Genomic DNA, 16,071 nt, shown 5'->3' on the forward strand with positions numbered 1-16,071 from the left:
AGAACGTGCGCCCGGCAGTGAGGGAGGGCTCTCCGGTTGCAGGTGCCTCCTCTGGTCGGAGGGGGAACTGCAGCAGGAAGAGCGGCTTTTATTTAAGTGAAATAAATACAGTGATACCTCGGGTTAAGTACTTAATTCTTTCCGGAGGTCCGTTCTTAACCTGAAACTGTTCGTTCTTAACCCGAGGTACTATTTCTGGGTTAGCGGAGTCAGTAACCTGAAGCGAATGTAACCTGAAGCGTATGTAACCCGAGGTACCACTGTAATACGCATCTCAGTGCGTGGACACAGCTAAGCCGCTTTGGTCATAGAGTTGTAGAGATAGAAGGAACCGGGAGGGTTATCTGGTCCCATCCCCTGCAATGAAGGAACCTTTTGCCCGACGTGGGGCTCGAACCCACGATTTAGTCTCGTCCTCTACTGAGCCCCGGGGTGCGTGGGTGAGAGACACCTTGGAACTCTGTAGACGCTGCCTGAAGTCCCAGAAAGAAAGCGAGAGGCGAGCGACACGTAAAGAATACGAATTTTGAACAGCAGGCAATGTGAAATTGTGGAACTAATAGGAACGGGTTCGAATAGATCGGTAGGAGTCAGACCATGGTTTCTTCCATCTGGGACGCTCTGATCCTTAAAACCAGCTGAGAACTGTGTCTTTCCGTACCCAAGAATCAGGAATTGAAATCCGAATCCCCCCCCCGGAGACGTGTAGAAAGAGGAAAGCCGCTTCCACGTGAATATAGCAAAGCTTAGCCCTCAGATGCAGAGTTCATGAATTGATGAGAGGAAAGATGCGTGTAAAAGGGACGGGGGTGACATTCAGCTCCTATCACAGGGCACGTTCGAAATAGTATTTTAAAACGAATTAAGCTCCGCCGCCTTTGTGCCTTGCTATATAGCTTGCATGGTCTCATTTTTAATTCATTTTTCATGCTGTAGCTAACTTTAAAATAAAAAAACCGAACAGGAAACAGCAGACACTCACAGAAATCGCTATATATTTATTAGATAATGTTATCATGTATGCAGGTTGTTGTTTTTTAATGACTGCCCGAGGCTATATTAACTCGGAAGCAAGTGCCTCTGAGCTGAGTGAAAGTGGGGTTTATAACCTGATAAACAGGGCTGCAGCTTATAACTTTTGACAGGTTTAAACAATGGACCAATAAAGCGACTACAGCATAGCGTGCCTAGGCATCAGCAGCCCCTTCCAACTCAGTTAAGGCTTATTTTATTTACTAGATTTCTTGAATAGACCTGCGCAGGGATTGCACTGGTAACAACCCACTCGCTACCGCGTTTACTCAGAAATAAGACCCACGGATGATTCATCGGCTTTATTGCCTAGTAAGCAACCATTGCGCTCTGCACTTAGGAGAGCCACGCCTTTCCAGAGCCCAGCCGGAAGCGCAAGGCATTCTGGGCCTTGTAGTTTGTGGCGATCACGGCACTGCTGCGACTATACCGGTAGCAGCTTCCGCGGCGCCTTGAAATTCTGGCCCAGGTAGTGCCCCCTCAGTCCAGAAACCGTTGCTTCGTGGGGCAGTAACAGCCGGTGTGGCCTTCCCTCGACAAAAACAACAGTCTCCGAGCGTTACCATAGCGACTGATCCCAATTTTAAAAACAACCCCAAAAGCGGTGACGTGCTGCGCATGCGTAACAACGGCCGCGGACTCTGACGATTAACGCTTGCGCCAACAATAGAGTTTCCGAGTGCCTCACACTCCCTTAAGACGCAGGCGTACGCAGCCGGCCGGTAGCGGAGTCCGTTGAGAGGCCTGGGAGGGTGTTTTTCGGGCGCTAATTTGCCTCAGGCTTCCGCAGTGAGTATAAGAGCGGGACAATAAAGACCCATTTGTGTTTACACGCGCAGTACGTGTGGGTGCGGCGGCTGCGCTTCCTTCCAAGTCCCGCACTGGGAGTGAGATCTGTGCAGCCCCCCTGAGCAGGCCGTGCTATTCTGTGGGTGGGCGTATCTTTCTGAGTTGCTGGGGCTGTCGTCGTCGTCCCTCCCCACCCCCTATCCCTTCGAAGGATTTCTCATGACAAAAGGATTCAGCTGGCCCTGCACGTCCCGTGGCTGCCTTTCTGTGTTAGGGAAAGCAGCAGGGGATCATAGAATCTTGGAAGGGACCCCAAAGGCCATCTAGTCCAATCCCCTTGCAATGCAGGAATTTCAGCTAAAGGATCCATGACAGATGGCCACCCACACTCTGCCTAAAAAAACTTCCCAAGGAAGGTGATTCCGCCGCCACCTCTCATGGGAGTCTGTTCCACTGCTGAACAGCTCTTACTGTTAGAAAGGTGTTTTTTCCCTGATCTTTAGTCGGAATCTCCTTTCTTGCAACTTGAAGCCATTGGTTCAAGTCCTACCCTCCAGAGCAGGAGAAAACTAGCATGCTGTCTCCTCCGTGCGACAGCCCTTAAGATATTTGAAGATGGCTATCCTATCTCCTCTCAGTCTCTTTTCCAGGCTAAACATACCCAGCTCCTTCAAGCGCTCCTCGTAAGGCTTAGTTTCCAGACACTTGATCATCTTGGTTGCCCTCCTCTGCACACGTTCCAGCTTGTCAACATCCTTCTTAAATTGTGATGCCCAGCATTGGACACAGTATTCCAGTTGTGGTCTGACTAAGGCAGAATAGAGTGGTACTATTACTTCCCTTGATCTGGACACTATACTTCTGTTGATGCAGCCTAGAGACACAATAAAGGGGAATGGCCTTTGCCCTGGTTGCAGTGCACTCTCTGTAAACTGGTTTTGAGCCAGGGGGTGCCAACTTGGAAGAAATATTGGGGAGGGGAGAGAGTAAGCCCCACCCCACATAGTTGATCACATGACATGACACACACACACCATTTGAATGGCAATGCCCATAAACTTGGAGGGGTTGTCCCCTCAAAAATTGGGGGACTGAACAGGCCTCTGACCCTAGGAGTTGGCTCCTATGTATTAAGCAGACTTTGATGTTGATCTTATGTAAGTAGCTCCGGATTCCTGTTTAGCTGAGGAGTGGGGTAAAAATGTTTCAAAACAGTAAAATAAAACTAGCTGCTGCAAAATGGGCAGGTGCCTAGAGGCAATGCATTTCCGCAATGGATAATAAAGTCGAGGTTTCTACAGTGCAATGTAGCAAGTCTTATTAGTCAGCAATATATTATGTCAACTTCAAAGCAAAGTAACATCAAAGTTCAGTTGGTTTGCTTTCAATTTTGCATATTACTAATGCGGACATAGTTTTATGGAGCATATGCAAACATTTTGTGAGCCCATCTGTCACTTACAACGGAAGAGCTACAAAGGGGGAAAACCCAGAAATGGGTTAAAAGGAGGAAAGCAGAATAGGCTGTACAGTACTATTCATCCCTCTTCTGCAGAGTGGGTCAAGACAAAACTGCCAAAGGTGCTAGAAGAGGCTGAATACAAGTGTTTAAATGCTAATTCCTGGAGTCTCCGAACCAAGATAGGTGAACTGAAATACTTGGTCTCAAAGGATAGCGCTGATATAGTGGACATAACAGAAACCTCGTGGAATGAAGAGAATCAGGGACATGGTTATCTCTGGATATAAAAGGACAACCTGGAGGTGGTGTTGCTCTAGGGCATAAATGAATGAAAAGTGGAGCTTTGATATATTGCATCCGAGTCTGATTTAAAATCTGTTTTACAGGTTTAATGCGTGTGCCACTTATTTAGGAGGAAATGTCATCTGAAATGTTTTCAAAAGTTCTGGAAGCTCAACTGCTTCAGACAACAAAGATTGTAGAAGAACAACTTGATGCTGAGATTAAAAAACTAGACAATGTGGATGATGATGAATTAGAAATCCTAAAGCAAAGAAGACTTGAAGGCTTGAAGAAAGCCCAGCAACAGAAACAGGTAAGTTTCTTGTAGTGGTGTTAACTGTTTAATATTAGTTGTTGTTTTAATAGCTGTATCAAATTCACAGCCCTATAATAGCTGTATCAACAGTCCTATAATAGCTGTATCAACAGCCCTATAAGATACACCACTTTTTCCCTACTGCAGATGAGAATGAAGCTGATAGAATACTAGCTTACCTAAAGCTGCAAAGTGAGTTTATGGAGGAAGTGAGATTTGAAGTAGCTCACACTCATGCAGTTCAATCCAACTCATACTCCACTCCAGAAGAATTAGATGTTATAAATACTGTATTCTTTATTTTTGTTTTTTATATGGTAAACTGTCCTGCGAGCCTCAGATAAAGGGTGGTATGGAAATTTAATTAATTAATTAATTAATAATCCTGCTGAAATCAGTGGGATTCATTCTGCAGTAGATGTTCATTGGATTGTAGCCTTACCACGCTTTGCACATTTAATCTAACTGAAGTCTTTAACGTGAGTTTAATGGAATAAGTAAATGTGAATAGGATTGCCTTAGTTGTAATCCTATGTACTGTATATACTTATTTGGGAAGAAGCTCCATTGAACTCCTTAGAACTTGCATCTAAGTAAATATTCACTGGATGGATATGTGTGTTTGTCACTATGTTACACAGTTTGTTGAAACTTCCCTCACATCCATTGGTGTGACACTGGATATGCTGCTGGACAATTATAAATGTTAACATCACCACCTGATATATTAAAAAATATATTATGTAAGGTTAGGAATTGGCAAAGAAGCTGATGTTTAAAGTTTTCTAATATTTGCACCCATTTACCTTGCATGAGCAGGGCTAGAAACTTTATTTGGCCATGAAATTGAATTTTTCAGATTTGTCGGCTTTTGTAATTACAGAATAACTGGTGGAATTATGAATATTCCTGATGCTACTTAACATTTCAGGGGATGCTTTACCTCTTATGACAACACAAAAATACTTAACTTCAAATGTCTAACATTTTATATTCTTATAAACAGGAATGGCTTTCAAATGGGCATGGGGAATATGTGGAAATCCCCAGTGAGAGAGATTTTTTTGAACAAGTGAAAAGAAGCAATAAAGTCGTCTGCCATTTTTACAGAGATACAAGTTTCAGGTATACTAAACTCCTTAGTACACAAATACTTACCAAAATAGGTTGACTGTCAAACAAATAGCAGAAGATTTGTTTAGAAAACTCCATGATTATTTGTTGTATCGTGAGCATAGTTGGCTGTGCAGATTGATACTTGAAATATTGATTATAGCCTCGACATGGCTGCTAAAGTCTTTAGAGACAGCATTGTCCTTCAGATCCACTGCTTTATATTTTTACTACATCCACTCCCTAGTATCAAGGGCAAAGGGAATGGGAAACTTGGTAAATCTACCTTTTGAGTTAAATATTTAATAACTTATATGCTAACATTATGACCATTGTAATAACAAACTTACTGATAGGTCAAATGCGTATGTTGTCATAATAAATTACTCATTTGCGATTTCTACATTCCATCACTGTAAAGCACTTTGTTTTATTTTCTGTTCCTCAGATGCCTGATAATAGATAAGCATCTAACAGTACTGGCAAAAAAGCACATTGAGACCAGGTTTATCAAATTAAATGCTGAAAAAGCTCCGTTCCTATGTGAAAGACTTCGCATCAAAGTAATTCCCACACTAGCACTTGTAAAAGATGGCAAAACACAAGATTACGTGGTTGGTTTTACTGATCTTGGTAATACAGATGACTTCACCACAGAGACCTTAGAGTGGCGATTAGGTTGTGCAGATATAATCAACTACAGGTAAATAAAATTATCTCTTTTTTGTTTTTTTTTTTGTTTTTTTTTAAATGTAGCTGATGCAATATTAAAGGTACTTAAAGCGTGGAACATCAAGAAGGGAATCTTTCTTGCAAGGCATCAAAATAATTCTAAACACTTGAGTATTGATAGTTATATTGTTGGGGAAAGTTTCTTTCTCTGTACACTGATCATTTTTAAGGGATTTTTAAAAATAATGAACTGGTGTTGCTGCCTTCCTTTAACTGTGAAGCAGCAAGAAATTGTGGAAGGTATTTCTGAACATGTAATACACTTGGTAGGTTACACCTTTAATTCACAAAGAATTAATGATGTACTAGTGAAGGATTCAGGAAGCAGAATATGTGTCCCCTCTGCTGTAACAGTGAGAGAACTATTCTGCTTCAAGCAGTTGTACTCCAAGATAACAGAATCTGGCATTGTGTTTTGCAAGACGTATACTATAAAATGCAGGTGTTGCCTTGGTGGTGTTTTTTTTAAATATTGATTCACATACAGTACAGTATTGAAAGAACTTTTCTCCCCTTTTAGTGGCAACTTGATGGACCCCCCTTTCCAGAGCCAAAAGAAGTTCGGAACCACTTTCACAAAGTTGGATAAGAAAACAATCAGAGGAAAGAAATATGATTCAGATTCTGATGATGATTAGATATCATGATTCAGATGTTTATAAATCATCTTTTCTTTGAAGCTTGATACATTTCTAGGAATGTTTTATAAAGCTGTTTGTTTTCAGTACATTTGCATATAATGCTCATTTTCTAAAACAGTTTTATACAACTCATGAAAAGAAACTGAATTTTTTTTTCCCTCGGGGTGACATTTCTAGGTGAAAAATCTGAGCTCTTTTGAACTGCATCACATGAGACATGACTTTTTGTTAATTTTGTTAATTATAAAAATAGTCCCTTTAAACTACATTTTTAGTACTTCATTTGCCATTGGAAATGTTAATGAAGGACTTCTGTCAAGAATTGTTATAAAACTATTCCAGAAGTAGTGCATTAAAAAAACTGTTGCTTGTCTGATAATGCCATGCATATGGCGTGGTATTGCCTAACTTAACATTGCACTGCATATTATGAAACCATCTTAGCCTCTTTAAAAGAATTAAGTCTACCAGTTGTGTACACTGCATGTTAAAGCTGAGTCAGCAGGTAATAGCACATGGCAAAACTATATTGAACTGGACTACAGGCTAGATTTTTTTATTTAAAAAAATCCGAATGAAAATTGGTGTTTGCTTTTCCTCTTGATGTGAATGCAGTTTAATACAATTTCTTGCACTGTTGTTCTTCAGTAATAGGCATATTTTCCAAGAGAATCTCTTTCGTCTGGGAATACTAAAATTCCCTTGGGAATCTGTGACAGTCTAGCTCCTAGGTAGGTGAATGAGCTTTTCCTTTGTACTTATAAATGCCCATAGTTGCCAAAAAGTTTAAGTATATCTACATTTTGGGGGTGTTGAGAATAAAGCCCAGTTGGTTCAGGAAATAAGAGAACCTTGCCTGTGAATCTCTACTTGTGGCAAATAAAGAGTCAGCTCATTTGAAAGAAAATGGCTTTCTCTTCTGTCAGAGGGAAGCGAGCAATGTTGTAGCATGCTACTGAATCAGCATGAAGTCACCAGTGTTAAGTTGTTAGTTGTGTGCACAGGTCTTGGTTCAGTAGTGACTTTCTCTGTTTTTCCTTTTGAGGGAGGTGAGGAAACTGCCTCAGTGAGGGGTGAGTGGGCATATTGAATATCCACCATTAACAGGCACACCTTATCTCAGTGGAATGCACAGCTGTGCCCCAACATTGCTTGCTTCTCTCTGCTGATAGAAGTAACGGGCAAGCTATTTCTAGAAGTGTTAAAAGAAGCATTTATTACGAAGATCCAAAAGGATGGGGTGTAATGAGAAGGATTTATCTAAGATGGGTTGAAGGCAGGTAAAAGGGGGGGAAAGGGTTTCAATGTAGTGTTTTGAGTCTACTGGATAGGCATAGTTGGTAGGCAGAGTCTCTGTGTCCCAGCAAATTCTGGGTATTGGCTGCCACAGGAGGTGTAAAACCGATCTGGCTCTTTTGCACAGTAGGTCAGCAATATTGTTCTCTTAACTAAGTCAGTTTTTTTTAAACATTTATGTAAATGAAAATAAAATTATTTGAATTCTATGGGCTAATGCCTGTGTATGTTTTTGCTCAGCCTGCTTTATTCCTTGGAGTGTTGCTAAGCTTTTTCCACTGAGGCACACTAGTACGTTACAGAAAGCGCGGGGGGGGGGGGAGTGTGTGTCTGAATTTTCCAATATGTTCACAGAAATAGGGCTGCAGCAATACTGAATGGGGTCTTCCTGATCCAAACGGCATAAGGAAAGCACCAGCCCTATTTCTAATATATGGACAGTGATGACACTCATGACCAAGTAAGGACAGATGATTTCTTGATGAAGCCTGCACTACAACTGACAGGTACAGGACACTGCCACATCCAAAATGTCACAGTCCCATCTTCAAGCCCTGACTGGCCCCTTCCAAAGTTGCAAGAAGGATGTCTGACTCCTGCATGTTTTCTGTGGAGGAAGCATTCGGAAATGATAACTGCACACCAACAGTGCTATCCGAAGTGGTTACAGGTTCTACTGCCTTGCTGCGTGTGAAGTGTAGAATGGTTTTGGAGTGAATGCCGACATGATGAGAAGAAATTACATTTAAGCTGCCTGTCGTTTCCTCAATGCAAGTTCCTCTGAACCCTGTAGATGTTCTAAGGCAGAGGGGGATAAAACTAATGACCCAAACTACTAGCAATCACCAGCCTGGCTTGGCTTATTAACACGATCTTAACCCAGGGGTTGTGTTTGGCAGTTTAATTCCCAATTTGATGAATTCTAACACTTATTGGACCCAGGAATTTGGGGTGTCTTGCACTCCATGAACTCTTAACAGTATTGACTATTTGCTGAGGTCACATCTGACTTGAAGATTGCAAAAGCAATTCACTTTTTCAGATGGGTTACCATATTGATAGATTACACATGGAAACACTCACAAGCAGGTCATCACAAAGATAACCAAATGCTTGAGTCTCTACTCGCAGATGCTTTTATTTTTAGCCATCATGGCTAACTGCTAATGCAGTCATCTCCAACTGGTACCCTCCAGATGTTTCGCACTACAGCTCCCATAAGCCCCAGCCAACAGAAGTTGGGGAAGTTTGAGCTAATGTGTCCCTCTTTTTTATATATTTATTTTAAATATCTTTGTCAGGGGCTAACAAATGACAATGAACTCTTTTACAAGTTTTAGAAAGTGTTTCCTTTCGTCTACTCTGAAGTTAATGCTAATCAGTTTACTGATCTCGAGATGTAACACTGAAAAACTCCTTAATTACACACCTCCTAATTCCATCTCTTGCCTTGTCTCCATACAGCCATTTGTGTACACCAAAAAGCACCAGCTGGTTTGAAGGCAGATGTGCCAACATCTGTTAATTATTTAAGTTGCTCTTTTGCCTGGTGATATTTCCAGGGAAAGGGATGGTCTATTGATTAATACCAAACTTGGCTTTTGATTACTCTAGCACAGAGCATACTTAAGCAAGATTCTATTCTACTATGACTCCATCATCGCTCCCAAGCTGTTTCAGCCCATTTAGACTGTTTATGTGTATAAAACATTAGCAGAAAAGAATCTTTTCAGCCATAACATTTGCACGGTGTTGGTAAATATATTGCTCGAAAGTTTCCAGTCATTCTCACGTTCCTGCTGCTGCCACCATGAGGAAAGAAACCTGAGACAGGTCTTTGTGCTGCTTGCAAACCAACACTCATGATTTGTTTTCCCCAAACGACAATGGCCAAGCCAAGAACCAACCTTGGCTTCCATTCTTGGCTTATGAAACAGAAAGCCAGCCTCTGGTTTGTTTCCTTCCCAGCATAGCAACAGCAACAAAGACTTATATGAACCTTAGCATGCACTGAAGTCACTCATTTTATTTCTGCCTAAATCAGGAATAATGAATACATTCCATATTTCAAACAGTGTATTAGACAAACTGTTACAGGGAACCAAGTTTCTTCAGGAGTTTATAAAGAATTCCTCATTGAAAATAAAAATGAAGAGAGTTTGTCCATGCATTGAGTTTCTCCTACAGTATACTGCTGGATAGTACTGGGTTGGTTTAGTGTACACTTTCTATTAAACATAGAATAATGAGGTGGTCATGCTTTAGGCTACAATCCAAGTCCCCTTTATGTTCAGAGCTTGGTAATGGGACAACCATCATGCTCTGCTGCTGCTTGCCTGGGGTTCAGTTTGGCTGGCGTCCCAGTGAGGTGCATCTAAAATGAGAATTCCAAAAAGAAACAAAGCAGAAGCAAAAAAAAAGGGGGGGAGGCAAGAAAGGATTTTATTAACCCTACAAATTTCAGACTCCATTGGTGGTTCTTCAGGGAGTTCCTTAGCAGACAAGTCATTGTGGAAAAGTGATCACTGGCGGTAGAAATGTTTGAGACCTACTATGGTGCTTCCAGTAGACAAACAGTAGAAAAAGGAATTACATACACATACAGTCACGCTTGATGAAATGCTTGTATAATCCGCATTAGTACTAGCCACGTTTGATTAATCAGTCAAATAAAGCCTTGACACAGTACAAGGGATGGGTAGATGAGCTCCCCAATCAAATTTCAGTTTAAAATTACATTTATTGTACAGAATGCCACTACACATTACAAAGCATCAATCTTTTTCTGTTCTGGTTCTTTTAGACGACGGCGAATTATTAGTTCACCTGCACAGTTAATAAAGGTGTCAGACATTTCTTCTTCAGATGGAATTCCATGGGGTAGCTTTAATGGTTTTATGCTATAGGAGCGGAGGAGGAAGCAGGAGAAGAGACAAAATACATTAGTGCTGTTCTACAAAAGCCATTGTAAAATGCTTTTGTCAAGAAGAGTTAACTAACCTTATTAGATGTTTAATCACTTTCAGTTTTTCATTCACAGAAGGGATGTTTTTATGCACTCTTAGCTCATATCTCTGTAGATAAGCAGATTTTATAGAAAAGTTCAGTTTCAAACACATGATTGCATACACACACACAGAGAGAGAGCTTGCAGTAGTACTTGCAGCGAGGGCTATTCTTAAAATATAACTATGACAATCCTGCATTACTTCAGGGGTAGCCAATGTGATACCCTGCAGATCATCTAGTTGGACTCCAGTTTCCATCAGCTCCAGCAAGACTAGCCAGAGGTCATGGATAACAGGTGTTATCCTTGATAACAACATCTGGTGAGCATTACAATGGCTGTTATTGCATTACTTGGTGATTTATATTATTCACATATATTGTACTTCATTCTGTGAGAGCCTAAAGAGGTGAATTAATCCATGAAGATTTAATAAAAATACAGAAGATGGTATCCAGTGTTAGCAATACTCAGAGAAGGAGCACTGAAAGAAATAGGCAAGTCCATTGATTTCAAAGGGTCTACCCTGAGTATCACTAATACTAGATAGCACCCTATGCCAATGAAAGGTATAGTTTAAGAACCAAAGATTAATATAGGGGGAAATATCAATATTATACTTCATCTCTTCTTGTCATCCTCTAATAAAAAAATTAATGGTTCAGGGAAAAATACATACAGTATAATTCATTCCTTTTTAGCTCACACATATTTTAGTACAGGATCATTTCTGCTAAAGTTCATGGAACACTGTATATGTGCTACCATATTTAGAATGTCAAAACTGTGATAAATAGCAGCCACTTAGATAAAGGGGTGAACTAAGATGAATTAACTGACTGCTAGAAATTCTGATTGGATCTCTACACCCCTCCTCAGCAAGAGAGAACCACACTCAAAACCAGGCTTTCATGTGTAGATTCCTTTACTTAATCAGCGACACCACTTGTCAACTGCTGCTGCTTATATGCACTGAGGTAAGACATTCAGATGCAAAGCATCTACTTGTCTTGCATGGCAGAATGTGACTGTACGTTCCCACATGCTCTCAGGCAACTGGTTGCACAACAAAATACACCTAGTATGGCTTTGAAACTGCTTTTCATGGATATCTAACAAGTGATTTACAAGAACAGGATAATGATCTACGCAGACATGAAATACCTCAGCTGGGTTTTTGGAAAGTTGCTAGGTAACCTCCACCCCGCTCTCCCAGGTAGTTCCAGCTGCCCAACCCCCACCCAAAGACAAACAGAAGCTGCTATGAGTGCACTTCTGGGCTCCCCTCTCCTCCCAATGTAGAAGACTGCACTGCTGCAGCATGTCAGAGCAGGCATTAGGGAGCCATTGGTGAGAGTTCCTATCTCATTCTGCTCTGCTCAGGAAAGTTTGGCTGGCGCCTTTGTTAGATACTGAATATAAACTTAATATAAAGGCAACAGATATCAAACCCATTTTTAACGATTTACCGTTAACTAATGTGGGATGCGGGTGGCGCTGTGGGTTAAACCACAGAGCCTAGGACTTGCCGATCAGAAGGTCGGCGGTTCGAATCCCCGCGACGGGGTGAGCTCCCGTTGCTCGGTCCCTGCTCCTGCCAACCCAGCAATTTGAAAGCACGTCAAAGTGCAAGTAGATAAATAGGTACTGCTCTGGCGGGAAGGTAAACGGAGTTTCCGTGCGCTGCTCTGGTTCGCCAGAAGTGGCTTAGTCATGCTGTACGCCGGCTCCCTCGGCCAATAAAGCGAGATGAGCGCTGCAACCCCAGAGTCGGTCACGACTGGACCTAATGGTCAGGGGTCCCTTTACCTTTACTGTGGATCTTCTACAAGAAACTGCAAAGGGATTCAGCAGATCATTGAATTTAATAACTTGCCCTTGCCCTGAGCTGAAGTTGTTCTACTCTTGATCTCTGAAAGACTGCAAACCTGTGTACATTTACCAAGGAGCAAGTCTAATCTAATATAGTGGGACTTATATCTGAATAAACATGTGTAGGATTGGGCTGTATGTTTTAATGCCAGAGAGAGATAATTATTTACTGGGCTTTCCCCCTATGCAACAGAGCGTCCCCGCAAAATGCTAATGTATTTTATACTTTTTCCAATCCAAGAGATTTGATGATCTCTTTTTCCCAATAAGGACGCCTTCTTCCACTTCTGACTCTGGTCACAAGGTGCAGTTTATGGGGCTGCTGTGGATCACCCCCATATTTTTCATGATCACCAGGCCGCGGCTGAAATACCTAAAATAAATTCAACAAAAGCAGGCTTCAGTAATACAGTTATCATTAGCTGAATAGTATTCTATATCAGTAGTTGTAAAAAGGTAATTTGTAGACAGCAGAGGAATAAGTCTGTATCAATACTTTTTTTTAGCAAAATGATCCTGTACTAAAATATGTGTGAGCTAAAAAGGAATGAATTATACTATTTGTATTTTTTCCTGAACCATTTATTTTTTATTAGAGGATGACAAGAAGAGATGAAGCATAATATTGGTATTTCCCTCTCTATTGATTTTTGGTTTTTAAACTATCCCTTTCATTGGTATATGGTGCTATCCAATATTAGTGATACTCAGAGTAGACCCTTTGAAATCAATGGACTTGAGTATTTCTTTCAGTGCTCCTATTCTGAGTATCACTAACATTGGACACTCCTTCACTGCAGGTTTCTAAAGAGAGCTTGGATGGCCATTTGCCAGCGATTCTTCAGCTCTGATTCCTGCACTGCACAGAGTTGGACTTGATGACCTTTGGGATCTCTTCCAACTCTACAATTCTGTGATCCTATGTGTAGCACATTTACATTTAAATTCTATGTACTGTACACTTACCTGGAGGTTAAGCCCCACTGAATATAATGAAACTTACTTCTGAGTAACATGCATATAAATGAATTGTAAACAGGAGAACATGGAATGGACCTGAAGATTTTTTTTACAAGAGAGTTTGATATGTGAATATATGTGGTAAGGCAGACATACTGGTCAATGATTATTGGAATATCTCATAAAATATTTGTATGACATTTTACAATTTAGCTTTGAGATGCTTCCTCCCAAAAGGTATGAGATGCTAACTCATACCTTTCTATATCTATAGCTCCACTGTACAGTGGTACCTCGGTTTACCAACTTAATCCGTTCTGGAAGTCCGTTCTTAAACCAAAACCATTCTTAAACCAAGGCACGCTTTCCCTAATGAGGCCTCCCGCCGCCAATGCCCTTCCATCATTCGGATTCCATTCTTAGACTCAGGTAAAGTTCGCAAACTGGGACACTACTTCCAGTTTTGCGGAGTTTGTAAACCAATTCGTTCGTAAACAGGACTATTCTTAAACCGAGGTACAGTGGTGCCTCGCAAGACGAAAAGAATCCGTTCTGCGAGTCTCTTCGTCTAGCGGTTTTTTCGTCTTGCGAAGCAAGCCCATTGATGGATTAGCGGATTAGCGCTATTAGCGGCTTTTAGCGGCTTAGCGGCTTAGAAAAAGGGGGGGGGGAGAAAAAAAAACCGCAGGAACTCGCAAGACATTTTCATCTTGCGAAGCAAGCCCATAGGAGATTCGTTTTGCGAAGCACCTCCAAAACGGAAAACTCTTTCGTCTAGCGAGTTTTCCGTCTTGCGAGGCATTCGTCTTGCGGGGCACCACTGTACCACTATATTGTTTACTTTTCTCTCTTCTTATCCTTTCGCTTATTCTATTTGTCCTTTTTCGAGGTCTGTAACTGCATTCTCTACTTATGTAACAAAATGAAAAAAGACGTATTTTATGAAAATAAATAAATGAAAGAAAATGAGATGTTAATTCTGAACCCCCACAACAAAAAGCTTACCGATTCAGGAATTCTTGACCTTGTAAATTTCTGCCTGATCCACACCCTCCAGGTGATTGGTTCCACTTTGTATTTTGCAAGACTCTGGAGCAGGAAAAAAGACAATTCTTTATTGCATAGGCTAACTACAAGTTATAATCTACTAATTCCTTTATCATTTTTTTGGTTCTTCAAGTGCACTTCCAATACTAACCCTAAGGTAAAGGGACCCCTGACCATTAGGTCCAGTTGTGGCCGACTCTGGGGTTGCGGTGCTCATCTCGCTTTATTGGCCGAGGGAGCCGGCATACAGCTTCCGGGTCATGTGGCCAGCATGACTAAGCCACTTCTGGCGAACCAGAGCAGCGCACAGAAACGCCGTTTACCTTCCCGCCGGAGCGGTACCTATTTATCTACTTGCACTTTGATGTGCTTTTGAACTGCTAGGTTGGCAGGAGCAGGGACTGAGCAACGGGAACTCACCCCGTCACAGGGATTCAAACCGCCAACCTTCTGATTGGCAAGTCCTAGGCTCTGTTTTTTAACTCACAGTGCCACCCTTATAGTAACCCTAATAGCAAGCAAATACACAATTACTGACATTATTATTAGATGCAAGTATGATATTTTTTGTTTCTTGTTTGCTTTTTAAAAAAGTCAGGTTATCAAACAATTTTTTTTCTTACAATGCAATATGACGAAGAAGCCCAGAGAAAAAAAGAATTAATGAAATGAGAGGTAATATGGGGTCAAAAGTCATGTCCCATATACATATACATTTGGATAGCGTTCTCCCTGGAGAGAGCAGGAAGAGAAATGACACCTTGTAGATGTTCAGAAGCACAGCCGTGCTAATTACTACCAACATTTTCCAAAATCAAAACATTGGCACCATCAGATCTGGGGGGGCTAAATGGCGGCCGCCAACGCCAAGGAATACGGAGAACCTGAAGCATTCATAGAATCATAGAACTGGAAGAGATCTCGGGGTTCATCTAAGCCAGGGGTCAGCAACCTTTTTCAGCCACGGGCTGGTCCACTGTCCCTCAGACCATGCGGTGAGCTGGACCATATATTTTGGGGGGGGGGATGAATGAATTCCTATACCCCACAAATCAACCAGAGATGCATTTTAAATAAAAGGACACATTCTACTCTTAGGTTGCCTACCCATGTTCTAGCCCAACCGCCTGCAATGCAGGAATCTTCACTAAATAACACACCACGCGGCCAAAGTGCGGTTATCGACGCGCAGGACAGCACACTGGGCTCCCTCCCCCCTTTTCCCGCGTCCCTCACCTGCCAGGCAGCAAAAGGGCTCCCGCCCGCAACTCTGCCCAGCAACGCCGCCATGTTAAAACTCCGCCAGCGGCCTCACTCCCCTAGCGTTCTAAGCGAGGCAACGACGTCGCTCGGCTCGACCAATCACCGTCAGCGCCGCGTCCTCCTCCTTTCTAGGAAGCGGATGCGTCCGAAGGGAAAGGAAAGTCTAGGAAGGTCGTGTCTCTATGGGCGCGCTCTCCCGCCCGCTTGGATGCCTTTCGGTTTCCAGTTCTCAGGAACCACGTGACAGGCGGCGGGCGTG

At 41.9% G+C, this 16,071-nt stretch overlaps 2 protein-coding genes and 1 long non-coding RNA gene across 4 annotated transcripts in view; 2 read left to right on the forward strand and 1 right to left on the reverse strand.

The window, feature by feature from the left end:
• Positions 1 to 14,330, forward strand: part of LOC310761370 — a 40,701-nt gene extending 26,371 nt beyond the window's left edge. The window contains exon 2 of the long non-coding RNA XR_014547439.1: positions 14,019 to 14,330. This is a non-coding gene — a long non-coding RNA (uncharacterized lncRNA). The remainder of the gene's footprint in view (positions 1 to 14,018) is intronic.
• TXNDC9 (thioredoxin domain containing 9) lies at positions 1,431 to 7,872 on the forward strand. Of its 2 annotated transcripts, none has more exons than XM_083611097.1 (5): positions 1,431 to 1,821; positions 3,670 to 3,878; positions 4,888 to 5,006; positions 5,443 to 5,697; positions 6,247 to 7,872. In XM_083611097.1, exons 2-5 carry the CDS (start codon positions 3,702 to 3,704, stop codon positions 6,362 to 6,364), a joined length of 669 nt encoding a protein of 222 aa, XP_083467223.1. In that variant the 5' UTR covers positions 1,431 to 1,821; positions 3,670 to 3,701; the 3' UTR covers positions 6,365 to 7,872. The 2 variants fall into 2 exon arrangements, with proteins under 2 accessions (XP_083467223.1, XP_083467224.1); XM_083611098.1 differs by having other exon boundaries at positions 1,684 to 1,825; positions 3,699 to 3,878.
• On the reverse strand, positions 10,384 to 15,925 carry MRPL30 (mitochondrial ribosomal protein L30). The gene is made up of 5 exons (XM_083611151.1): positions 15,786 to 15,925; positions 14,508 to 14,591; positions 12,769 to 12,915; positions 10,664 to 10,737; positions 10,384 to 10,563 (listed from the first exon to the last, which is right to left on the reverse strand). Exons 1-5 carry the CDS (start codon positions 15,837 to 15,839, stop codon positions 10,428 to 10,430), a joined length of 495 nt encoding a protein of 164 aa, XP_083467277.1. The 5' UTR covers positions 15,840 to 15,925; the 3' UTR covers positions 10,384 to 10,427.
• Positions 15,926 to 16,071: the final 146 nt, after the last annotated feature.

The sequence above is a fragment of the Podarcis filfolensis genome (genome assembly GCF_964270895.1).
Source record: "Podarcis filfolensis genome assembly, chromosome: 4".
In the NCBI taxonomy this organism is placed as follows: domain Eukaryota; kingdom Metazoa; phylum Chordata; class Lepidosauria; order Squamata; family Lacertidae; genus Podarcis; species Podarcis filfolensis.

Excerpts from the sequence above, each read along its gene's own strand:
- TXNDC9 (XM_083611097.1), top strand. The coding sequence starts at position 3,702 with ATGTCATCTGAAATGTTTTCAAAAGTTCTGGAAGCTCAACTGCTTCAG. Across the intron at positions 5,007-5,442 it reads TACAGAGATACAAGTTTCAG|ATGCCTGATAATAGATAAGC; the intron begins GTATACTAAACT and ends TCTGTTCCTCAG. Across the intron at positions 5,698-6,246 it reads GCAGATATAATCAACTACAG|TGGCAACTTGATGGACCCCC; the intron begins GTAAATAAAATT and ends CTCCCCTTTTAG.
- MRPL30 (XM_083611151.1), bottom strand. The coding sequence starts at position 15,839 with ATGGCGGCGTTGCTGGGCAGAGTTGCGGGCGGGAGCCCTTTTGCTGCC. Across the intron at positions 10,738-12,768 it reads AATCTCTTGGATTGGAAAAA|AGATATGAGCTAAGAGTGCA; the intron begins GTATAAAATACA and ends GCTTATCTACAG. Across the intron at positions 10,564-10,663 it reads GTGATTAAACATCTAATAAG|CATAAAACCATTAAAGCTAC; the intron begins GTTAGTTAACTC and ends CCGCTCCTATAG.